At 37.9% G+C, this 27,195-nt stretch overlaps 2 protein-coding genes across 10 annotated transcripts in view; one reads left to right on the top strand and one right to left on the bottom strand.

Moving 5' to 3' along the window:
• The window catches only part of Retn (retained), a 98,223-nt gene extending 74,868 nt beyond the window's left edge, over positions 1–23,355 (top strand). For 3 of the 5 annotated variants that reach the window (XM_083045293.1, XM_083045292.1, XM_083045291.1), the window contains 5 exons: positions 15,119–15,302; positions 17,230–17,549; positions 19,067–19,331; positions 19,417–19,598; positions 19,834–23,355. In XM_083045293.1, coding sequence (XP_082901419.1) covers positions 15,119–15,302; positions 17,230–17,549; positions 19,067–19,331; positions 19,417–19,598; positions 19,834–19,931 — 1,049 coding nt within the window. In that variant the 3' untranslated portion in view covers positions 19,932–23,355. The remainder of the gene's footprint in view (positions 1–15,118; positions 15,303–17,229; positions 17,550–19,066; positions 19,332–19,416; positions 19,599–19,833) is intronic. The other 2 variants (XM_083045288.1, XM_083045289.1) reach the window with 2 other exon arrangements.
• On the bottom strand, positions 4,125–27,163 carry Ada (adenosine deaminase-like protein). 5 transcript variants are annotated; one of them, XR_014425997.1, is made up of 8 exons: positions 26,964–27,163; positions 26,724–26,851; positions 26,457–26,648; positions 26,080–26,317; positions 25,865–26,000; positions 25,656–25,756; positions 16,757–16,846; positions 4,125–6,488 (listed from the first exon to the last, which is right to left on the bottom strand). XR_014425997.1 is itself a non-coding variant. In XM_083045295.1 (7 exons), exons 1-7 carry the CDS (start codon positions 27,000–27,002, stop codon positions 16,841–16,843), a joined length of 840 nt encoding a protein of 279 aa, XP_082901421.1. In that variant the 5' UTR covers positions 27,003–27,163; the 3' UTR covers positions 15,287–16,840. The 5 variants fall into 5 exon arrangements, 2 of the variants coding, with proteins under 2 accessions (XP_082901421.1, XP_082901420.1); XR_014425999.1 differs by having other exon boundaries at positions 4,137–5,304; XR_014425998.1 differs by lacking the exon at positions 4,125–6,488 and adding an exon at positions 15,272–15,413.
• Positions 27,164–27,195: the final 32 nt, after the last annotated feature.

Below are 27,195 nucleotides of genomic sequence, written 5' to 3'. Positions count from 1 at the left end.
TCGACGTCGAAGAAAAAGAAGAAAAAATGACGTATCACACGATGATGCGCGACCGTAGAGCCAACCGTCGTTTGTTTCGCGGGTTATTATACTTCGTGAATGGTAATAACGAGTCGGGGAGACCATAAATCCTCGAGAGGATCAATGCCGATTGATCTTTCGATTCGCTCGTAACGCGGCTCGATTAAAATCGCGCGCGCGAAGGCAGAAGTAAAAAAAGAAAAAAAGAAGCGAGATCGAGCGAGCGCGCGTATCTCGATGTCTCTCGCGGGTAAAAGCTTGAAATATATATACGAACCGACGTATAGGGAGACCCCGATCGTCGGGCCCCCGGGGCCCTCCCGCGGGGGCCGCGTTATTGTGCCCCACGCACGCAATAATTCAACACTAACGTAACGCATAACACCTTACTACGTCCGTGGATATAAAAGACCATTCATCATATTCGGGTATATTAGTCCAGCCACCACCAATTTGTGTTTGCTATCATCGCTCTCGCCCTGACTCTATATAGGCGCGCTCGGCTCTTTTTAGATAGATATACAAACGCACGGACAAATTATCGCGGTTAGTCGATTATCGACTTTGGTGGTGGTGAGTCATTTCGTGTTTTATATATGATACGTTTCGCGAAAAAGAAAAAAGAAATGACGCTTTTTTATGTTTTGCTATGTATTAATCATATCGAGATATATTTCGCGGAATCTCCACATCGATTGACTCTCATAAATTCATTATTTTATATACGTTTAACTGTAACATAAATGTGAGTTTATCGCCCGACTGAGCGAGAATAAAACAGAATGCTTATTTAAATGAAGACGATATTTGACACAACAAAGACAAATGGGTTTCTCTACAAAGTGTCGGTCTCTATTCTAAAAAAAAGATTTATAAATAAAGTCGATACATTCCAAGCAAACATTTTCAATATTCTATTTTGTTTTAACTTTCGTCTCTATAGTGCTATATAAGGCAACATATAAATATATATTGTATTAGAAATAATTATATCACCACATAATTGGAACACAACCTAAAGCTTAAGCTATTCTCGTAAATTTAAGCTACTTTCATATAATTTTAGTATTCCAATAAACAGTAAACCGTGGTTGCTAAATATCATATAATTGTCCCTATAATATTACATATAATGGGAATAATTATGTACATATAATATTTATCGATAATCATTTCCCATGCTTATCGGAATAATAAAGCTATATGGAAGTCGTTTAACTTTATGAGAATAGTTTAGATTGCGTTCTAATTCTGGTAGGATAATTATTTTCAATACAACGATACGAGCACATATAATATTACATCGAGGAATAAACGAGCCTATAAAGAGCATAAAGTCCTGCACGGAATTTTATATTAGCCTCGTGTTTGCTTTGCGCTTCGTACTTGAACGTCCACGCGGGAACCGCTCTTTTTCGGGGAACTTATCTTTTAATGACCTTTAAATCCGGCGCCGTTAATAGATATTACCAAGGCCATTTTGCAACAAAGTGTCCGTCCCGGCTTCGAACCCGCCGCGACGAAGGTATTCGTATATCAAAAGCGCCGACGAGGCACGCGGAACGCACAAATTCGCGCAAGCGGAACATAACTTTGGCCGATAACTTTGCCGTCCAAGAGCGCCGAGAACCGGTTCGCGAAAGTCAACACGTAACCCTCCGGGAGACGCGCGATCCAGAAAATTCCGAGGGGATCGATCTTGCGAGCGATCTCGAATAAGAGCGCCAACTTAATTAGGTGAGAGAGTTTTGGAAAATTATACTCGCTCTGAACGAGATCTTTTTCTCTTTCCCGCCGCTCTCCTTCCGCAGAGTCTAATATATGCGCGAATTCACATCACAAACTAGACTTCGCGAGAGCGTTCTTTATTTATCGCGCATACATTGCTTAGCATCGCTCGAAAGAAAGAGAGAAGGAGAAAGACATCGACCTGTTATAAATCCCAACCCATTTAATATGCAAATTTTACCACCTCCGACACAGCCCGAGGTCTTCACTTACTTCCCTTTTTTTTTTCTTTCCGCACCAACACGAACGAGTTTCAATCGCCGATGTAATTCATACTGCGACTGCACGAGTAATGCCATTCCTCGTCGAATACGTTATTATCTTTATTTCCCACTCTGTTCATCTTCTCGGTTTCGCACAGTCACATATAGACATATAATAATAAATATTAAATGAAAGAATAATAAGAGAAATTCACTTCAAATACGTTTTTGATAGCAAAAAAAAATTGAGAGGATGAAGATTAAGAAGAGCAAAGACATGCGAAGGTAAAGCTGTTTTTTTTTTTCTTTTTATCACGACGACTTGCTTCTAAAAATGACATTAGATCAGCGAAAGGAACGTGAATCGATCGTCGCCGAGTGTAAAAGTGCGTCGCGCAGAGCGGAGAGAGAGAGCTCGTCTAACATTGTCGCGTCGCCTATATGTACGGCCGGTTACGGAGGAAAAAAAAAACGTCTTTTTACTCGCGGCGCGAGTAACGCATTAACGCGGAGAACACGTGTTCGGCACGAACACTTCTCGCTACACACTTGTGAACACGCACCGCGTACGTGACGTCTGCATATACACAAGATATTACATTAGGTTTTCATAGACGCGCGCGCTCTTTCGTCCATTTTTTCCTCCTCCTTATCGAAGCAGCGGATTGGAATTGTTTCTCCATTTCATTCGTGATGGATTATTTTGCGAGGAAATCCCCTCTGCACCCTCCTTCAAATTAAACTAGGTAGACGCTCTGTAGTTAGCGAGGAGGGCTTTGCTTTCGCGAGCATCCGGTAAATTAAAGAGGGGTACTAGCGTGAAATTGAGCAGCCACCTCAATATATGTATGTACGTCCCGAGCAAAATTTGCGGCAGTGGCTTAACTACGTTATCGTGCCGAGCAGCCGTTACTTTTAGTACCCTTTAGTACGTCTACAGTCATTTTGCACGCGGCGCTCCCTTGTTATCTCGTATACCTATGAGAGATTCGAGCGCGCCTGGAAAATACATTTCCATTGTGCGAGGGAATAAAAAAAGGAGACGAATCGCTCGCGCGTGATTCGCCAGTGGGCTGACACACGATTCGCTCTCTCTCCCTTCGCACTCCTATTTCCTTATTATTCGATATTTTGTACCGGGGGCACGTTCGTACGCCGTTACCCGGTAACTGCGCGCCGTCACGACGCATTGCAACTAGTTTGAATGTTTGACTTCGCCTCGCAACAGCGAAAGCACAACGCGAAAATAGTTTCCCTCCTCCGTTTCGCGCTCGCGAGAAGCCGATACCTCGGCTATTTCGAATGCAAATTAGATTGCACCGACGCTGATCGGTGATTTGTATAAATCGGCGCAAACGACTCGCGAATCGGCTCGCTTCGTCGTCCGCGACAGCTTGTTGAAAGACAAAAGCTCTCTTCCCGCGTGTAAAGGTCTGTACGTCAAAGACTTCTTATATATAGGTTTTAAACGGAGCGACCTATACATCATCAACCCTCGCAAGACCGGATTGCTGCTGACTTTCAATGTCAAACATGCTCAGCGGGAATGTTATTTGACGTTTCGTTTAGTGTCATTCTCCATAATGTGCTCATAATAAGCTACTTTAACCCTCACAGTCAGAGGTCCAGAGCTTTCAGTCGATAATCTAATCGCGTATATTGTTTAATTAATTAATCTAACTTTTGCATGCGTAATGAGATTAACTTAAGTCAGCGAGAAATGGTTGGACTATCGTTAAACAATTTGACACGTTGACAATGACGTGACGTTTCGTCCGATGCGCGTAAACCTTAATTCGTTAAAGAACGCGCAACATACATACGATATTGAAAACGTTACCGCGTTAACGTGTCCCATGGAGATTTCAAAGAACTCTCGAAGCGTCGTTATTCGTCGAGTCTTTATTACGTAATAAATATCAAAATTCATACGCGTTACAACCTTTACCGAGAATCGATCTTCGAGCGGTCCGAGTAATGGGACTGGCCTATAAAAAAAATCGTCGACCGCGTTTCGGGTCGAGCGCGCGGATAACGTTTTCACTTGGGAAACTTATAATAGAATCGCGTGTGGACCGATCAGATCGATCCAACGCGTTCTTATAAACGGGCGTATACGCGAGAGAGAGAGATTATACCGTTCCCTCCCGTACACCTCCTTAACACCTTCGTTTATACCTCTATTTGTATCTCGCACCGGCTCCAATCGTCGTTTTATCGTCTTTACGACCTTGTCGAGCAAATCGACGAGTCGGTGTCGACATCGGTGCCGGCCAAGCAATGATCGGAGAGAAAGAGAGAGAGAGTCAATCCATCCTGTCCATAAATACTCTCGGACTCGGGGATATACCCCCATAAAACGATATAAAGTCCTAACTGAAGTGCATTGTTCCCGCGAGTGATGGATTTCGTCTCTGACAGATTAGTCGTAAAAATCCCCTCTCTTCGAGAAACCCGCTTTTCAACGAAGCGCCACGGAGCCAATACGGGTATTGAAGGTATTTCCCTTGAGACCTCCTCGTTGATCCAACCATAGCAAGCCCACCCGCTGCGCTTTTTTAGACTGATCTTAGATCTGACCCTAAATTTTAGGATTAGGACGGAATCAAAGGATAGGTTCGCGAGTCTCTTTTGCGAGTACGTTACGAAAACGGCCAAGACGAATAGCAAAAAACCAAGATTTGGTCTTCCATTTTTTTTCCTTTTACACCGCAGACATTTTTTGCGTTATTTAGATGGTTTTCAAGAGAAAACTGATGAATGGGCGATATTTTATCGGATTCTAATGGGATTCTCCGATACATCGAATGACAATAAGGACGTAATGTAAAAAATTCTAGATAATTTTTATATTCCACAATATACATATAATAATGTTTTTATGAGAGAGAAGCGGCAAGATACGATAAATAATTTGTATAAAATAGGGTATAAAACTATAATAATCGCGTTGTTCAATCATCAGGATATCGCTCGCACGATGCGTGAATCAACCCTCATCACTCTTCGCAGAAATTTCGTGATAAATTTAATTCTGTAGTTCTCTAAAGAGACGAGCAATCATCACTAATTATTTGGAATCCCAGAATAATGACGTATCTGCACGTAGCTGATTGATGCCCTCCGGCAATGCAGCTAGGCTACGCAAAAATGACGCTTTCGTGCAGCAAACCTGAAATTCTTCGGATATTGATTACAATGGCGGATTTTTGATTGGTATCCGAGCGAACCTTGACAGAGAGCGTGAGGATCCCAAAACAGGTAGTCGAAACTTTATATATAGATCGGTCCTCTGAAAAATTCCACAAAATGTCCACGTCCCTCTCATTGTTATTTCACACGACACATTCTTCCCGCAAAAAATATAAGAGATTGCATCATAATAAAAAATATCTTGTTTATAATAATATATTTTGCTGCGAGGGAAAATATTTCCAAACTTAATATTCATTTTTATTATGGATTTAAAAAAATTTCGATAGGTTTAAATATGAAAATTGAGCTCTTATTTTGCATTAAGCAATAAACGAATAGTTTCTCAGGTAAAAATTTTCGATGAAATTAAATAAATGGTTTCGAAAGAGGGATGAAAGAGGGTGATCTGAAGAGTAGACCCTAGATCGAAAACGGAGATGTCGAAAGTAAGAGAAAAATACTCTCCGACTCGGGAAGAAGGAAAGGTACGAATAATCCTCTCGCATATCTTTCAAAAATCTACCTTTTGCCGAACGTCGCGGATAATTGAATTTCTATCCCGCGCGTCTCCTCCACGTGACAGTTATGGTTGTTAACGCGGGAACGTTACACCTGTCCAATTAGTTATTCACTCGCGCGGGTGCGGGCGCGGGCGCGCGCTCGTGCGTTTGACCTACATTTTCCAGTAGCAGACAGGTGACCGGATGGCTTCCAGCATCCGAGAGTCGGAGAAGAGGGAGCCGCCGGCTGCCCCGGCACGTTTCAACGCTATAGATAGTGGCGCACGCGAGAGCACACGCGGACGGTCGAATGAACGAGCGAGCGAGCGAACGAAAAGCATTTAGCAGGATGACGTTCGCACATTCTAGACGTCCCGACGCCGGGCGTTCCCCGGCCGATCATCCGTTACGTTCTCGTGACGTAATTGTCGAATTCTTGTCCCAAGAGTCAGCAGCCTTCGTTTACCGAGGTCGAGAGAGAGAGAGAGAGAGAGGGAGGCTTCGACTTCCCTTCTGTCCGTGTGGCTTCTGTCGGCGCCGCTTTTCGCGAGCGCAGTTGCAATTATTGTCTACCCTAGAACGTAAAGATTGATTTATGGAGATTCCACTATCTTTCGCGCACTTCGACCCCGACGCTCGGTGATACATATCCGTAGACCAAGTTTAAATGACGTCGCAGTTGATTAGATTGCCCAGGAGCGATGTTGTCTCGAAAGTTCCCGTTTCTGTCGCGTCTTATCATCGAGAATCGAGATAAATTGAACATTATTTTGACATCTCCCTAGAAAGTAGAATTTTATATGCATTTTTTTCTTTCGTTCTTGTTCCCTATTACAAGCAAAGATTAGACGTGAATGTTCAGTCAGTGTCAAGTATTTTAAACTGACAATGAGTACTTGCTGACACTCTGATCTCGACGAGAATTTGCGTACACTTGTTTTTACGCTTCGATGACGGTAACGACTTTTTACCGGACTGATGCAGTTCATGCGGGTGCTATTTAGGTCTACGAGTCGCGTCATAAATGTTATTCGCGAACGATACCAACAAAAGAATTGATGCGTGTAATTGTACGAGAGAAAAAAAAAGAATATACGAGAAGAGGGTAACGCGAAAAAGCCCTGAAGAAGAGGAAAGGATGCGAGCGGAAAGAGGACAGGCCGTGGAACGGATATCGCATTCTGCGGGCGGCGCGATGCCGACGAGGCGTGGGAAGTAAAATACGGCTGTTATAGACGGCCGACGGCCATTTCCATCATGGCGGTTTAGTATCGGCACTGGGCACTAAGTCTGAACTAATTTGCTTATTAATATTTCACAACAGCGCCGATCGCTCTGGGGGTTCGTGATATATCGCCTCCCTTTCTCCGCTTCTCCTTCATCTCTCGCTGGCTCGCAGCTTCCTCCCTATACCTGCGTGCGCGTGTATATGCGTGTGTATGTGTGTATCGAGCGGCTCGCCACGTTCTTCTTTGATTCTGAAAGGAGCCGCGAAGCCTCTCCACGTGCGCACCATCTCGTCCCTTCGTTTCCCTCGGCCGAAAAAAAGCCCCCGTGTCCTACGCAGAGCTTTTACACGCCTACACGTGTCCGCGGCCAGGTGGCCGCGGTTAACTTTTCAGCGGTACACGTGCCAATCTTTGTCACGGACTTATCGTTTGAGACATTCATTCTGCCGAAGGGTCGTGCGACAAAAAGGGCCATCATCGTAGGGGAATGACGAAAATCTATGCGTGGATAGATCTCGTACGACGGCGAACGAGTTGATGCAATTGCGCTGTCAATGTCAATCATCCCGCGAGTCAAAAATCGTGCAAACGATTCTTGTGTATAAATTTGTTCAACTTTTGCTGTTATTTTTAATTTTATAATTAATTTTCTCGTGTTTATTCTCGCGGATATTCCAAAGGGTTTTCATAGGTTTACTTTATATAGGAATTGAACTTCTACTTTGTACTTTAAACAAACAGTTTCTCACTTAGAGATTTAAAAAAAGCACAATCAGATATTGGATTAAAAATTGAGTTTTTTGAAAGATAAAAGAATAATTTTTTTATTTAGACTTTTCCGCGCGTTTCGTACACTAATTTCCATCCGACCGTTCGAATCACGTAAACTCATCATTAAAATGCGTTTCAATGCATTTAAACGTGTGCGTAGGCGCGTAACTTAAGACATTTAACGAACAAACTTCATTACCGCTTATGACGATTTATCCCGATGCGATTAACGTCGTTAAAGTCCAAAGGCGTATCAGCGAGTTTACGATCCCTGACGAATTCTCATCTCGCGTAGCCGCATACCCGTCGCGTCGCGACTTGTGGAAAGAGAGAGAAAGACAGGGGGGATTTGGGTCGTGCGCGAATATACGAACCCTTATTCTGGCAGAATGACAAGTACGAATCGAAAGTTATTTTCGCGCTGCTCGATATATAGGTTGATTTATAACTGGCATCAAGCACAATAACGTTAGCGTTGATCTCGCGACGACTACTGTCTTTTATAATCCCGAGAATAGATCGGCGAGAGAGACGGCGTCTTCGCGGAAGATTCGATGATTATTCCGCGCTAGATGCGTTACGGGAATAATAATGCACCGTGAATTGTCGGTCGTTAAGCTTTTTACGGCCAACGCGACAGCTTATTCCTGGTCTGCGATTTCTTATTACCGCGATACACACCGCATATCCATCTCCGGGCGCGTATTCCAAGACGCATATCTCTCCAGCTCTCGTCCGAAGCGTCTTTAATCTTTGTCTTCATTGAGAGTTTAATAATTTTCATTTAGTATACACACGAATCGAAATTTTTCTCTTACTTTTGATCTCGATTTTTAATCTAATGCCTACTTTGTTACTTTAAGCAATCAAATCACTTTCTTTCGAAATTATTTATAATCTATTGTTTACCGAAAACTCTTCTTTTAAACTTCCAAGTGGAAAATGAGAAAATTGGGGGAAAAAATGTGTAATTTTCTTTTTCAAATTTCACTTTTTCTAAAAAAAAAAAAAAAGTTATTCAAAAATTATTCTTCTAATTATTTGTCCTCTAAATATGAACAAAAGAAAGAAAATATACATGGACATATTTTATATAATATAATTTATACATATTTATATTTGATATATGGATTCTTCCCAAGGTTGAAAATAAAAGAAAACTTTCAACAGCTTCTCCGTCACTCAATTTCAATTCACATCGCGATCTCGTTGGATGAAACGCTGTTAGTTTTACACTGTAATTTATATCGCTTTATACGCGACCCTTCGATGAGAGGTTGACGAGTCTCGACACGAGATAATTCGGCGTTCTCCACCCCGCTTCTGATCGTAACGCGACGGCGATGATGCCGTTTTTGCCGAGAGACGACTTTCCGATCGAAACGTCACCCTTTCACCGGTCGCGGCGAAATAAAGCCGTATGTGCAACCGGTCGTAGAGATACGGCGTACCGGTTAACGTGCCATTTTACGTCACATCAAAGCTTCGCCACATTGTTGGCAAGTGCCTGGCAGTAATCCCGACTATCGTATCCCATCCGTGGGAGAGTAGCCATGCGCGAGCAAAGGAACGACGACAGACTCGTCGTCTCGTTGCTGTCTCCTCCTCTTCGTGGTCGTCTTCTTGTCTTCTGAAACAGCCTGCGCGCGAGCAACACGAACGAACGATTCTAATAACCGCGAGAGAAGACAATGCACTTCTGTCGCATCCCCTCGAGTTCTAATTACAGCGCCGTAATTAGAGTAACCTCGGAATGTATTTGTTAAACTCGATCGAATCATACATCTCGAAACGTGCGAATATTGCACTCTCGGATTTTCAAGCGTGAAAGAATAACACGCAGAGTGAGAGAAGGGGAGAAGCAAACACACATCTGGCACGCGATACACACTCTCTCTCTCTTTCTCGATGTTACCTCTTTATAAGAAGCATTGTGTCGAACACAACGTGTTCGCGGACGCGCTTAAAATCCCCGACAGCTTTAAAAAGTCGGCTCCGGCTTTGAGCAACCGAATCATGGTGCGCGGACCTCGGCGGGGCAAGCGTGCAAATCAGACCTCGTCGTAAAGTCTATCAAAGAAGCCGTATAGAGCCGAAACGCGCCGCAAGCGAGAGCCGCGCGCTTTATCGCTCGTGATATTATTTGAAGATTTTTATTGTCGTCGCGCAACAAATCGCGATACACGTGCGAAGATCGCGATCCTTGCTCCGATCCTCTCCTGCCAGGCCACCCAGGTCGTCCCCGTCCTAGGATCATCGTCTGGATCAGTTAGTACAAAAAAAGCAAGTAGCAAAAAAGAAGTCAACGCTGGCTAGACGCGAAAAAATTGTGTAATTTTTTACACTTGTGTTCTACGATCGTTTCAATGGAAAGTTACATAGCGGAAACATCCTCTCGATCGTTCGCTCTAAAAAAAAATAAGGCGTCTGAAATTTATTCCCCTAGACACGCCTGACGAGTAATCCACGGGATCTCTTGACATCCTGCATTCGATCCGTCTTGTTTTCTGGGATTATGTCGCTCGTCGATGTTGGGGAGACATTGGGAGAGGCACCAACGCGATATACCACCCACGAAGAACGCTCCTCTCTATTTTACTCTCCACGCCCGTATAACTTAGCCGACGCCCCAGGGATGCGCCCCGTCGACTGACGGAAATACAATTATTTGATTCGTCGAGCAACAAGTGGTAGTCGAGGGGGAGGAGAGGGATAGGAAAATCCTCGGAGAGATTTCGATGCCTCGATAGCGGAACCAACACCGCCACCACGGATGACGGTGCGTCGCATTTCTAATGCAGCGTCGCACGTCCGTTCCGCAACACCTTTATAAGATACAACGAGGTGTTTGTCTTTGGTTGCTTGCGACTTGTTTCGCGCATTCTTGTCTCCGTGTCTCGAGACGACGACGTCGTGCGTCACATACCGGCGAGAAATGTAAAACCGGCTTAGGCGACACAACTCGGAGCTGGACAGATAATCGGAAAAGAGAGGATATATGGCTAGAGAGGAGAGAAGACGACTGAACGCGGAAAAGAGGAGAGGGACAGAGAAATGCAACGGAAGACGTGAGGAGGAAAGGGACTCGTAAGCATTGCTATACAAAAGCGTATAGCTGTTGAGCGCAACCCTTGGTACGCCTCCCATCGTTCCATTGCGGCAACTCTCCCGACAGTTAACTTCGCTAAGAACGGATCGTAAATTACGCCAATATTTCCGCGAAATCCTAACAAGATTATAAACCAGATTGTAGCGGTCTATGTGGCCGCTGCGGCTGTACCACCACCCCTTCTTCTCTTCCGCCCCCTCCCTCCCCTCACCCGGGACCTTTCTTAATCTTTGAGCCTCTCGACCGAAGAGCCGGAGAGTGAGAAGTCGAGTGATGCGAAGAAAAAAGAAGAATGAAGAGAAGGAAAGAAAGAGAAAGAGAAGGGAAGAGAGGGAGGAAGGGCGAAAGGGTGCGGAGGGAGGAGATCTATTTATAATGCGTTTGCGTCTTTGCAGGGGCCCAGCCGGTGAAGGCAGTAAATGTCACATGTATTTCATATGAAACTCCACCCCCTCCCAGCTATTCCTCGCAATGCCAATCTCTTTTGCCGGTCTGATAATGCCAAGCGCTAACAAAGTTAACCCGCGCGAGACTCTCCTTTTCTTCTCTCTCTCTCGCCTCTCGAGAGAAATCGTTTCTCTTCTCTTCTCTTCTCTTCTCTTCTCTTCTACCTCGGCCCTTTCTTCGCTCCTCATCTGCGCCCCGGGTTCGGCGTGCTTCGTTTCTCGATCTTTACATCGTAAAAGATCGTTGTTCTCTCGTCGAGGTCGAAAATGAGGTGCGGATACGACGGAGCTGTCATACAAAAGACACTTCGGATCGCAATGGTGGATTATTATTACTCGATCACTCGAAATGTCAGGTCGCAGACGGAGAAAGGACGCGACTCGCGATATCTTACGCGGTAGCATAAACCGCAAAACCGCAAATTAGCTCGTAAAGCACGCGCCGGAAAGTGTAGCATACGTGTCGTGTGTCTCGATTCTCAAAAATTGAAAAAGTTTATTTAAGTTGCTCCTTGGAATTCTCCCGTCGTTTTGGCATGTTCGGCGGAGGTTCCCGACTTTGTTTTTTCGATTCTTCTCGACAAAGGTTTGACGTGGGGTAAAATGTGTACGTTTTACCCCACATCACCGTAACGAAAACACAAGTGGAAGTCCGGGGTTGGACACCCTTATTTCGGCGAGAAACAGTAATCTCTCGCAGAGATATATTTCATTGGCGGCTCGCGTATTCGATAGATTCCGGGGCCGTCACGCGAGATTCCGGGAAAAGTCATTTCGCGAGTCTCTTTAAAGCACAGTCGACGTGTGTGTATATGTGTTAATAAAGGCCTGCGACGTAACCGATCGTTATTAGATCGGGCACTCCCTCGACCCCGCCGCGCCTATCCACTCTCATCCTCGCAATAACCCATAAAATGCAACATTTTGTTTCGTATGCCAATTATCTCCTCTACATCTATGCTGCAATATATAGGATACCCTACTAAGGCGAATATGGCATCAAAGAGACGCACGCTCGTTCATCTGACGCTCTCACTTTTTCTCGGCTACTTCAATCACGTCCTCTCCTTCAAGAAAACCTTATATAACGGCGACAGAGAATTATTTTAATTTTATTTTTCGCGTTTAATCTTATCTCTATGCAACGAAAGGTGCAACTTGTCGTCTTGTCATTCACCGGGAAGCTGGCGCGCGCAGAGGGGGTGCTTTTCATCATAAAATCTTAGACGGGCGGAATCTTATGTACGGCGATAATAATGCATAGCGACGAATGACTACTTTGACTCATTGAAGGTAGAGAGAGCGATGGCCACCGTCGCGCGATACTACTTCGCTGCTACTACTACTACTACTACTACTTGAAGAGACGAGCTGCGGCATGGTGCGGCACAACGGCGGCCGTTATAAAAATAACTGCTGATTGGACGCCCTACCAAGAAAAGTCGTAATCGCATCCTGAAATGTTCTTTCTCCCCCTTTCCCTCCTCTCTCTCTCTCTCATTCTGTCTGTCCTTCTTCCTTTCTCTCATTTCTCCTTTGCTCTTTCTTCTTTCCTTTCTCTCTCACCGTTTCATCTTCCTCTCCGCAGTTACTCCCGCTATTTTACACGGCGTCTCTCCCTCAATTTCATATCGAAACGATGGGTAAGGAGGGTACAGACTTAATTCTCTTTTTGGAAATTCAACAAGTCAAGATGATTTTGACTTTTTTTTTTTTTTTTACTTTTGTTCGTTTATTAGGAAATTATGTGCTTTATTTCGAAAAAAAAAATAAAACTTGCGCGAATTTTATCAGAACCTACGAGACCTTTCTCAAGTCGAAACGCACCGCATCGCCGCATTCCCGATCGACATAAGGGATGAAAGAGAACGACGACGATTGGTCGCCATTTTGCAGCTTTTATCGCCGCGCCCTACATAGGAGCATTAAACGCGGGTTGCCGGGTTGCGCGTATATCAACAATAATTGCAGGGCCAATAATAAACCCGAAGGGAGCGCGCTCTCGATAGCCCGAAATTGCTGGTTCCCCTACCCTATCCTGGAGCCGCGCGGTTTTATTGCCTCCTCTCTCGTGTCGGTCAGGAATGGCGGGCAGAGAGGCCCCCCTTCATCGTCCTCGATGGCGGATAAACGATCCTGCGATACGGCATGCCTTCTCCCTTTCTCATTGTCCGTATTCGCGCGTATATATATTCGTATATAACGCCGTGTTCGGCGAGACGTGTGGAATCGTTCGCGAGCTCGTAAAGAGCCGCAAAAGCGGGCTCCGCACGCGCGATAGTCGCGAGTATTGCCCTTGTTAACGCCCCGTTAAGTCGAACAGACCTCTGGACAAACTCGTAAAATTCACCGACTTCGGTGGAAAGTGACCCGGGTCGCTCGAGGGAGAGGATCGGGAAATTGTCGAGCTTCCGAAAGAGAAAGAGAAAAAAGTCGATGAGATGTCAAAACAATCAAATATGAATTAAATATTGGGAAAAAAGGAGATATTTAATTCTTGAGATTATATATCTTTATTCTCGCGAGATAAATTTCCCTTGTCTAAAATATTCAGATATCGTTATCCCCCTGATCGTCGTCCTTGACGTGCGAAATGATTTTTGATCGTTTCTAGACACGCGTCGCTCTTGCGAATATTTATGCGCGACTCTAAATCTCAGATTACGCCAACTCGTAAAAGCCCGTTTACGTTTACGTACTTTAAAACGCGCACTATACTGCTGCTCTTGTTAACACCCCGTTAACTCGTAGCTCGGGCAACCTCGTAAAATTCGGTCCCGGCTACCAAAGGCACTTGTAGGCACACGCGTTAACGAATTAACCGAAGAATCTATCCCGTATCTATACAAGAATGTTCCGCTTTGCGGAGGAAATATTTCTCGCGATATTACACGCTCTTTCACGTATGGCGATGTATAATATGTAGATTAAATCGCTATATTATATCCTAATATGAATCGGCATTCTCTCAAATTTTTGCATACAATGAGCTCCTGATGTATCGAATAGATATTATCAAAAGCAGAGAGACAGTGCGTTGCCAATCTTTGTCGACATAATACGATGACGTTGTTTGCATCGCGGATATTTGTTCGACACGATTCGAAGAGGCGAGAGCTCGTAAAAGACACGCGGGTTTATTCTCGCCTGCGCGTCGAACGATAATCTTTAATACGACCGTGTCTCCCGATGCCTCACCGGATTTTCCACTCCGCGCATTTCTCATTCTCTACTCCCCTTAATTACTCTCTTTCTCTTTATTTGTTGTACTCCCTGAGGAAGATCGTAAAAGACTACTTGCGTGATCGTTGCAAATTCATTATTGCTCTTGTTAACACCCCGCGTCTGGATAAACCTCGTAAAGTTCAGCAGTTTTACGCTCGTCGTACCTCAAGATGCGATCGATCACGCAATGAATGAATAAGAGATGCTACTACGGTTTTGTCTCATTTACGATCTGTCGTTCGATCGATTTTGCGCAAGGTGTTGAAATTTTCGAAAATATTTAAATCTTTTGCGCAATGTATTGACATTCTTAAATATTAATTACTATTGCCATGCCTTTTTATGCACATTTTATGTCAGAATAAATTATTACAGAACGAAAGAGAAAGAGAGATTAAAATGATACATACTTATAACATTAAGACAATATATTATTATCGCGTCATCTCTAACAATAAGAGAGAAGAATATAATTATCATTAATTATGTTTATACTGCATTTCACGCGTTACATCGTTCATTCCTTCGTTGAAGTCTCCAAAGTGGAGAATAATGTTATTTCGATGTTATAAAAGATGCAAGATACATATTAACACGCGCAAACGAAACTGACATCATTTTTATTTTACAGGGACACCTATTAATCGTCTACCAATCATGGCTAAATCTGTACTGGACCTTTACGAACTTTATAAATTAGTGGTCATGCGTGGTGGCCTGGTCGAAGTGATCAACAAGAAGCTGTGGCAGGAGATTATTAAAGGTCTTCGGTTGCCGGCGAGCATCACTTCCGCCGCCTTTACTCTACGCACGCAGTAAGTAGACCGTGAAGTTTCTCATCCGGGACCCCTCGGTTTATATTCATCAAATTCGCATACAATAAGTCTTAGCCGGCGAAAGCGAAAGGACTCATCCGAGTGTGAAATCTACGACGATAAGATAAACGCGTTTGATGGCGAGAATCTACGCATCTTTTCCGTATTTCTCTTTCAACGTTTTACTCGACAGATGTATCTCCGGTATAATTAATATCGCGTGAGTCAAACACAGTGTCATTAAAGTCCGTCATTTATATAGTTTGTTATCGATGTTGAATGTATTAATTAACAAGATGATTCAATCTCGTGGATCTTGAAAAAGAAAGGAAGGGGGGGGGGCAAAGATATCGCGAGCGTGTTATTACTGTCGGCGAGGAGATAAAACAACGTGGGTGACGACTATGACAAGTTGGACGAGGAGGCGTGACGTACAGGTGCATCATCTTAGGCAACGACGACGCGATCCTTCACACGTAGGACACCTCGAAAGGGGGAGGGTTGTGACAACCTGGAGAACCGTTGGCACGCGATATATATTCGTGGTTTATATAATACCACATAGCATATCCAGCGCGCGGGACGACGAAGATTTATCTGCCGTTCGCGCGCTGTCTCGTTTCTCTCTCTTCCTCTCTTCCGGAGGAGAAGACGGACGTCTCTAAATAGAGATTCGTCGACGAGATTCGGAGAGACGACGACGCGAGGCATCCCGCTTATTCGCCGGACTTAGGGGGAAGAAGGGTAAAGTCTTCGTCTACGGAAAGAAGGAAGAAAACGCGAAAATGCCTGCGAGCCGGGAAGAGAGAGAGGGTTGGAGACGAGATGAAGAGAACGGAGCATTATAAGTAGTGCGGGCTAATATGAATTACACGGACGCGATCCTCCCTGCTATATAGGATAGGGTAGGGTAGGGAAGAGGAGAGGGTGGCTCGTGAAAATAACTCCGCGCTTTGTACGCGACAGAACGTCGGCGTCGCGTCTCGTTTCGTCGAGTCTCCTCGCACGCATCCATCATCCCGGCAACCGGCTATCTTTTCTCGACAACGATATGCCTACATGCGAAACGGAGAAAACGCAGCCCCTTTTCCTCCCCAGACGGAATATTCCTCGCGATGGAATTGGCTTTTATTTGGCCAAGAAGTGACACATATCGATTAAGTCGAACTCTTTTAGCTTTTAAGTAATTATCTCTCTCCGTCTCTTTTTCGCCAGAGATATTAGATTTTAGGTATATCGTCGACATTTACGTCGTGGATAGAATTTTACGTTTAAAATGCGAATTCGCTTACTTAGACTCGCGTATATAATGATAACGACATAATTAATTTTCCAAACGCACACAATTCGCATTTTATAAGATTTAAATTGAAAAATGTCAGGTGCAATTTTTTATAAAGATTGGATAATTTTAAATGTAATTTAGATTTTGCCGATTTAATAATCGTACTTACATTTCTCTCTCTGTTCGCTTCTCTTCCCTCCTTCTCACGTAACGAGACATATTCATCAGCATTGCTCTTGCTAATTCTAAAAGTTTAATCCTGTAATTAAAATATCTGATTAGATTTGTATCTTACTTTTTCAAATTTTAATTATAAAAAAGAGCATATTAACAAACTCTACGTGTTTAAAATTAATTTTGTATAGAATCGTATCATTAGAGTTGGTAACATTTTTTAAGCAATTTGAAATAATTATCAAAATATCTGTAAAAAATATTCGTTAGCATGAAAATAACGACTTTCAAATATCACGATCTAGTATGTATATATACTTATATCTCTGTTAAAGAAATGTTTTCTTAAATCTATTATGAAACTCGTACACACATATTATATAAATTACAAATTACAAATTACATTTATATTATATACAAGTGATTTTGTGTACACATTAATACATTTAATCATATTTTTGTCAACAGGTATATGAAATATTTGTATCAATATGAACAACACAAGGAAAATCTCTCAACTGATGCACAGCTAACCATGGCTATTGAGACGAATCGTCGAGAAGGTCGTAGAAGCAACTACCCTGCTTATCCTGGCAACAATGAGAATATGGTGGGGCGAAACCAACACAATTCGCTCCCACCGAATACCTTGTCCTTGCCGATGCCTCTCAACATAAGCCATTTGGAAATGCATAGGTCACAGTCGCCATTCGTCAATGGGCATCCACAACAGCAGCATCATCCTCACAACTCGCAGCACGTTCTATCGCAGCCGAACTTGTCGAACTGTGAGTCTCTTTTTAACGATAATCGAACCACCTTGCAAATCTGATTGCGATTGCTCTATCCTATTAACATGTATAATGACGATGAATATAATCCGTTATATCGAAAATAGAATGGAAAAGAAGAGACGAGAATGAAAAACTGCCCGTCCGATGGTATACGAAAGATCGAGACGAGACGAAATAAAAAAAAAATAAAACGGAAACGGGAGGAGATAGAGTATGGGAGGGTTTATTTTAAATCGGTAGGTAGTGCGCTTCGGGCCTCCCCGGAGATGATGATGCGAGAGAGCGAAGGAGGCGTAATTGATTGTACGATCCTCCGGAAGACAGGCGTTAACGGATGACTCTCGCTAACGAGCATTCCTATTTCCCTACCCTTTCCTCTTCTCTCTCTCTCTCTCTCTCTCTCTCTCTCTCTCTCTCTCTCTTTCTTTCTTTCCACCGCTTGTGCTCGACAACCATCCGGGGATATATAACGTCGCGCTTCGATCACGCTTCTCGACGTTCTTCTCGTCTTCGATCACTTTCTTGTTCGGCAATCTCTTCTTTCGCACATTCAATAATATTGTTACTCGCCTATATACATGTGACTATAAGAATACTAAAAAATATATCGTACAAAAATTTGAACCTGTTATTGCATTCTAATATAACGCACGTTTGTAAACAAACTCAGAAGCTCGAATGAAGGTGACTTTAACAAATATTGACGCGCACATCGTCAGAATTCATTTGCCTATTGAATTCTGAGTTACTGACAAAATAACGGTCTTAAGCAAACAAGTTCTCGATCGTTTCATGCAGCTTATACAGATGTCCGATGGAGCGGTGCCAATAAGCGAATTTCAGCGACGTTGCTTTAATTTAGTACAGACGCTGTTAGACTGTCAGTTAAAAAAAAACACTTATGATATTCAACGTCGTTATTTGCAATGTATATACAAATAGGAATAATACCGCAATTAATGCCACATTGATCTATGACATTCCAAATTCTTCAGAAATATTTATATACATACGTCAACAATTCACTGAATATCGTCAGTGTAATATTTGCAACGCTATTAGAAATGGCAATTTTTAATTTTAAAAAATTAATAAATTTTACAATAATACACGATAATACATCCTCTTCATTTCAAAATAACTTTTTTCTATAATATTATAAAACGTTTCAATGTTATTTCAAAGTGTGCTGTATATATTTAAGTAAGGTATATAGATTTAACCATTTTAGATCATTTTGTGATAATCCAAATAGATGTAAGTCGCGAATTTTCCATTTGATAAAAGAACTAATCTCCATATATATCTCCACTTTCTAATTTAATTGCCTTAAATATTTTTTATCTCATAATTTATTGAATATAAAAAGTACGCACTTATATTATTTTTCTACGTAATCTCCATGGTGTGCAATACAAGTGTTTCAGCGCTTTTGTATTCAACAAATTAGGAGATAAAAAATATTTAAGGTTTTTAGTTGACTCGCCTAATAATATATCGTATTTATATAGTTTCAGAATATATGCTGCGGATGCTGAGAGATAGGAGTACTGGCACTAACTCTATAATTCAACAGCAGAGTGATACGTCGCCACCCACTACGGAAGCACTTAACGCATTGGAGTTGTCCAAACTGTCGCTTTGGAATCTGTATCAAAATAACAATAAAATCTATGTAGGATCCGGTCAACAACCTTCTTCTTCGCCGATGTCTAACTCGCCAGGAAATAGCTCGGAACAAAGAGAAGCTCTAGATCTTGCAAATTCTACGCATAGGTAAACATGGAATACATTACTCGCTCTTAAACAACAGGGGGGAAAAGAGAGTATTTCTTTAATAACGAAAAAAATATTCTCTTAGGTCAGATCCGGTATCCTCTCCAGGCGCTAGATCTGTAGGTTCACCAGTAATTATGCCCGGTAGTATGAAAAGAAATCAAGACTCTCTCTCTCCTCCATCTTCGAATACCAAAAGGATGTTGGTTAAAGAAGAAAATGATCCTGAAAGGAATATGCGCGTTACGCAGGTGATCAGAAGACGAGGTGAGTTAAATGACATTAAATGTTAAATATAAAATTGATTACACCTACACGCATATGATACGATAAATTCAGCATGATACAAGTATACATATTATAAGTTAAACGTTCATTCTCCTTTGCTAAAATTTCAATCATATAGAACTTTCGTTTACAAAATATAAATCTTATCTTAAAAATTAAACTTCTATAATTTTAAGAGATTATTTATTAATTAAATTATTTTTTTTTTTCTCAGAGGATGGCCGGAGAGAACTATTCATTAGCGTAAACATCGATGGTATACTGTATGAAGGCGTTCTACCAGCCAAACACGATGATGACAACAGTACATAATCGAATTCAAATAACGCAAAGCGTTCATGAAATAGCGAACGCTATAGCATGAACGTTTGGAGGAGTACACAAGTACTTAATTGAAGTACTTGACTAAATTCTCGTGACTGATTTAACGCGAAACAAATCAGTAATGAGGATTTAAAAGAAAAAACGTTCCAAGGTCGGTGCACTGCTAAAATCTCTTTTACTCGATAATAAAAGAGAAAATGTACCGATGAAAACTTATTATTTAATCGTATGTATAATAATGTTAGGCAACACTTTTCATGAAGAATCTTGACGATTTTTTTGATAAGCGCATCTCAGAAAAATCGTCAAGACTTTTTACGAATTCATATAGTCTTGACAATTTTTCATGATGCGCTTAACTGAAAAATCGTCAAAACTCATCATGAATTCATAAAATCTTCTATTTTCGAATCTTTTATCATTTAATTTTAGTTTTTGAATACCATTTTATGTTGCATGTGATTTTTATTCCGCGTTTGGAAGAAATATCTCGAATGTCGGAAAAGCGAATTTATTTCCTCTGAAAAATGAATTTTATATAATTCAACAATCATTCTTTTTTATCTTGATAAGTTTTTAGAAATAAAATCTTGTAAAAAAGCGAGAAAAAATAAACTGTGTAATTATTTGTATATATAATTGATAAAAAATCAAATAAATAAAATTACACAGACTCCTACTTTTATTTTTATTTTATGATTATTACTATATGTCGCAATCGATCCTCGTAATCTCTCATTGCAGCATTGGATAATGTCAGAACAGCGATTTTTGTTCTCAGTTTCTGGATTATATAATAAATAATAATTATAAATCATAATTACATACAAATCATAATATCCACAATACACACTTTCTCGCTTCTACGTTATAATACTATAATTATAGAGAAAAAAAAGAGTAATTTTAAATTAATAAATTTATAATGTGATATTAGATATAGATTTATAAATATAACGATTACGTAATGATTATGAACGTGTGTATGTGTGCGTGTATATATAATTATAAATGATTAAGGAAAGGAAAGTTTGTGAAAACGTACATACACTTTTCGACATATTTTGTTTTTATACGTAATAAATTAAAGCGAAAAATGTCCTACGTCTTTTAAAATTTTTCGTTTTTTTAATTGCTTGTCATTGTAAAACATCTTTTAGATACTCGTTTTTATCTGTAGAATAAGATATTATTATGAAAAAAAATGTATATTCTCTTATTCAGATAACACAATTTAAATTATGCATTTCACAATAGTAATAGAATTTTACCATCGGAACATGTGCAATTAAGATATATGATTACATATCATAAAATGTAATCGTTTTTTAATTAAATTCAAAATGTATAAATTGAAAAAAATGTTAATGCATGTACAATTTGGTAGAGTTTTATAAAAATCTAGTAATTGCATAAAACTAATGGTAATTATTGACATTAAATTACATCTCGTAAATTGTTATCATTTTGAGATTTATTATAAAAGATATTAAATATTGTAAATATTGTGATTGTTGCACTTTACTATAGTTTTTGTTTCTATTGCCATTATTTGGAATAATAATTATTTATTCGTTAAATAATCTCTTTCTTTTTCTTTAGAGAACGAACAAAGGAAACTAGCAGTTAGGTCAGACATCGATAGTGTATTATACGAAGGCGGAATAGTTAAAACGATGTCGTAATTTATATTATTGTAATTTATATTTGTGTAAATAAATCTGATTGTTAAAAAAAAGTAAAAGAGTAGTAGAAAAAAGAAAGAGATTCGAAAGAGGCAAAAGAGTATTGTAGAATTGACTAGTAAGATACAATATACACATATATATATATATATATATATATATATATACACACACACATACATACACGATTAATGCACATGGATAAGTATATATATTTGTATGTGTACGCACATGTACATGTTTGTGTATATATTGGATATAATATTTGATATAATATTCGATTAGATTATAGATTTAGGTTTCAATTGACGTTACATCAATGACGATGTGTGTGATATCAATATGTATATCTTAACATATTCCTTATTTTATAATCTAATCTTAATAAATTGATTTTTATCACTTTGCGAGATGTAATTATAATGCAATTACAAAATTAAAATATGTTAAACTGCGAATTTTACGCGGATAAGTATTCTCCATTATAGTGCTATATTAAGTAAGTCGATGTGAATAATTTAGCAAAATTTTATATATACACGTCTAATCTAATATCATCATTTTTTTCATTCTCTCTTATAAGCAATTTATTTTTATTATTAGATATGTGTGTACATAGTATACTAGCAATTTGTATTTGTTATACTTTAATATTTTTAATAATTATATGTATAAGTAGAACTTTTAATTTAAATATTGATTTAGAGAATGTGCATATATAGTAGCATTAGCTAAGTTTGCCCGCGATAACTTTGGTTCTTTATCACCCCTACTTTCGTCATTACCAATATATCACCTCAATATCATGGGCATAAACGACTCGCCAATTAACGATACGTGTAATCGTACATATGCATGTGATATAAATAGAAACATGGAGGGAAATCAGATTAATAATTCTATGCTCTGCGCAAATATGCGAGAGATAGATAGATTTTGCCCTGATAGTGAAGACACGCATCTGCTACTCACTTCTTTTCTATGAGAATTTTCTGGTTCTTTCAATTTGATATGCCGCCAAAGTTATCGGGAGGGTTCTGTACTATACCTCTTATTTTATATTAATATATCCTTATTCTGTATATTTTTTATTCCACTTACTTTATGTATATTTTAAAAGTTGATATTATTAAATTTTTTTAAATAACAATGTATCTTTTAAATATATGTCTCATATTCTCTAAAGTATCTCAATTAAAAGCATTCAATCAAATATATTTATATGAATGTATCATAAATGAGAAATGAGCTTCAAATACATGATAATTGGATAATTAAGTTTCAAGGGAGTAGATTCACAAAAAGTTTATATATTAAAACAGTTAATTATATCAACTTATTATATTTATAATGATGATACTTTCCTACTCTAGTTTGATATCTTCGGCCTAACAACATACGATCCAGCATACTATTTTTTCCAATTTTATGACGAACAAGTGAAAAAATATCGGTCAGTGTCGAAACTTTAATTGTCTTACCATTGTAGAAGCGACATAATTATTTTTATTACTTTATCTTGAAATTAAAAGATATTCTTATTATTTTCATTTTGTTTCATTCATATATATATATTTATGAGAAATTTCAAAAGTAATTTCATATTGAAATAATATTTGATATTACCCCAAAAATTGTGAAATCGACTATGTTTAGCAGTATGTTGTAAGGCACGTACAATTAATAATTACTTTTTTAATTCGATTAATGTATATTCATATTATCATAAATGCAGCAAATATATAACGAATTTAAAGTTTTACAATTATATATATATATATATATATATATATATATATATAAAAACTATTATTATAATAGTTTATATATATATATATATATATATATATAAACTATTATAAACATATATACAAAATACACACAAATATATATATATATATATATATATATATATATATATATATTTGTTATAAAACACTAAATCCATTATATATTTGCTGTATTCAGATTTGCGATAATATGGATATATTAATCAACATATATATATATATATATATATATATATATATATATATGTAAAATACAGTCTTACAATTAGTCATAATCATATAATCACAAACTTTATTTAGCAATGATAAGATATGAGAGAATGTAAAATAATAACAAAGCAAAAATTAAGCGAGTTTTTTTTTTATGAACAACATTTTGACTTTGTTGTTCATATTCAATCATGATGTCATATATCAAATAGAAAATTAAACAACATTCTTTATATACACATATGCATTGATACAGAGATCAACCAATTTTCCTATAACTCGTTTCAGTTATGTGTCAATTTTACATTCTGTTATTTTAATTGCTGCTCAATCTAATAAATCTTAGCTATGGATGATTTTCATATCTCATTATTATATATATATTTCAAAACTCAGCATAGTTCAAAAAATTTGTTTTTAACAGAACGGAGAGTTAATTGATCGATTTTACACAATTCGAATAAGAGACTTCATTTTGTTCTTCCCTCTCCATTCTGCCAAACCTATGGTAGTTGTATTATGGAGGATCTCTAGGCTTATAAGATCGAGAAACAAAGCCATTCTAAATATAATAAATTTCAAATATTTATTCCTATTCAAAATACGTTAAGTACTTGCTAATATTCGAGGAGAAAACGTAATTTCACCCCTTGTACATAAATATATTATAAATATATATATATATATATATATATATATATATAAATATATATATATATATATATATAAATATATATATATATATATATATAAATAGATTAATATCGTCTTATTACATATTTATAATATTATTCCTATTGCTAGTAGGTAGTTGCTACAATGTGATATACGAATAATAATTCAATCACGAAATAACATTGAAACGAATCTTTGTTATTCTTCGTTTTATTTTAATGAAACTCTCAACATATCGTGTAAATGATTTGAAAAAAATTAGGGCATTGATTGTATAAAATATTATTGAAATATCAATGAGATGCTACTAATTGTGTTTATAGAAATGAGAAAGATTTTTATTCCCATTTTTTATATGAAAATATGATGCACAATGAAAAATTAGCAAATACTTTAAACTTTAAAGAATATGATATGACGTTCTTGATAAGGAATTATATTAAAATCTATCATGACAAACAATATCATATTTCTCTATCCTGGGAAAATGTCCATATATATAATCAAATATAAATATATAATTATATATATGGACTCTTTTCTCGAGATTATCTTTGATTATAATGGTCATAATGAAAAAGCGCGCAAAGTGATTGTTAAGGACATACTATGCGGCGATATATATCCAGCTTCTAGTTATTAAATATATCAATTCTTCAATTATTGCAAAAGACACATTGTACTTATCAGTATATTATTCGAATAGCTATCATAAATATTGTAAATATACATAAAATCTCTGAAGAGAAACAAGATGGCACACTATGATGTTAAACGAATATATAGTCTTCATATATAAATAAAAAATTAGTTGTATGTAAATGTATGTAAACACACATAATAGCTGATATTATGAATAAAATTAATGTTACTTTTATATGTGTATGATCTTGAATATTAAAATAGATGCATTGTATTTTTTTCTTTTTATTAGAAATTTTCTGTATTTTTTTAACTAAGAAAATTTCTAAATTTCTCTAATTAAAAATTAAAAATTATTTTTAAAAAATACATACACGCACATGCGTGCGCAAATAATAAAATAAAGGATTAATTGTTAGCTAAAATCAAGTATTGGTAAAATAAAAAAATGTATTAAATATGAAAATTCTCGATTATTGACGATAAACTTTTTTTTTCTTCTGTACTTGCAAAACTATATTGTACAGATAATTTAGACAGTTCCTTAAGCTGTTTCTTTTCGATATTAAAAACAGAGTTCAATAACAGCAATTCCTCTGACAAACATGTATTAAAAACACCTTTGTCATCGGTCTAAAAAAATTATGTTCTATATAAATATGCTACTGAATTCTAGGCAATATATCTTAAACTTTTTTTTTCATACTCACCCCAATTGTTATAGGATGTCCCGTTTCATATAAATATTTGAATTGATGAGACACATAGGATGATACTGTTTTACATTTAATGTTTGACGTCAAGCATAATTCTAAAACGAAAGGAAAAAACACCATAAATACTACTGAGATTCATGAAAAAAATTATATATATATAAGAATTATAAATTATATAATGTGATGTTATCAAAGATCCTTACCAACAGGAATTTTGGATTCCAATAACATATCAAACAATTGCTTAGAACCTTGCAAGTTAGGATGAATGCAAGTGCAATGTCCCAATCGATTAGGTTTAAATTTTAATATATCAATTATTTCCACTTCATTTGGTACCTATGCATATATATTTATGTATACTGTCATATCTATCAATATATATGTGAAGAAAATAATATTCAATTAATATTTTTACCTCTGCACAATGAGCTGTGATCTTAAGCCCCGCTTTTCTAGACATTTCTAATAATTCTAAAAATGAATAGCCCACAGTTGGATCACCACTAAGATCGATACCGACAATGTATTCTGGGTATCTCTTCATAAACTGTATCGCAAGATTAATATTTTCTTTTGCAGATTCGTAACCTTGTTTCCGATTAATTGATATCAATAGTTTTACAAGAATTTGTGGAAACTGCAATTTGGACGTTCTATAAATAATATATGAAATATTAATTTACTAATTATGCTTTCAAGAAAAATAAAAAAATATATGCCATGTATAGAAATTAAAATTAAACTCTATTATGTGCAAGCTTTAGTATATCATAAAACTAGTGTACTACTTACTCAAAAGCTTTTATTATTGCTTCAAGATATTCTGTCTTTGTCATTGAATCCTTTACAGCACGAGGTGTGCTTCTCAATTCTAAATAGATTACATTGTCCTCATGAAACTCTTTTATCACGTCACAAGTAGCAACAAATACAGCCTGTGATGTAATTGTTAGTGCATGTGCTATGTCAAACACTTTAAAACATCTAAAAAACAGGTTTATTATCTAATATATATATTAATAACAATATATAATAAATAACAATGAGAAATATTCATACTCGCTTAAGGATGAGAAGTCAGTATTCATAAAAGCTTGATCATACATAGCAACGTCAGAACCTTGCATTTTGTATAATTTTTGCAAGGTGTTCATACTTAATGAACCGTTTAAATGTGCATGAAGTTCCTAATAAATAACATTAATTAACTTTAATATATTAAAATACAAGATTATATAGAATATAGTGTTTTTTTTTTCTATAATTCAATCATTATTTAAATATGGAAAGAAAACATACCACTTTAGGTAACCTTCGACAGAAATCCTGCATATCCATTATAATGAAACGTTTTCCAATATCTTTTTGCACACAATTTTTTAAAGATTTTATATAATTTTGTAAAAGACGAATATTCCCGCCGTTGAAAGAATCACTTGCGCATTACCTCGTATTTTATTTACTATAATTAATCCAGTCCTACATTTGTCCGTTTCGCTCGCAATAGTACTCTGCGTTGATACCACTGCTT

The sequence above is a fragment of the Prenolepis imparis genome, unplaced genomic scaffold (assembly GCF_030444845.1).
Source record: "Prenolepis imparis isolate NDT839.2.m4 unplaced genomic scaffold, iyPreImpa1.0 SCAF_9, whole genome shotgun sequence".
NCBI lineage: Eukaryota > Metazoa > Arthropoda > Insecta > Hymenoptera > Formicidae > Prenolepis > Prenolepis imparis.
Note: the sequence above shows the minus strand (reverse complement) of the source record. Positions and strands in the feature narration are given on the sequence as shown.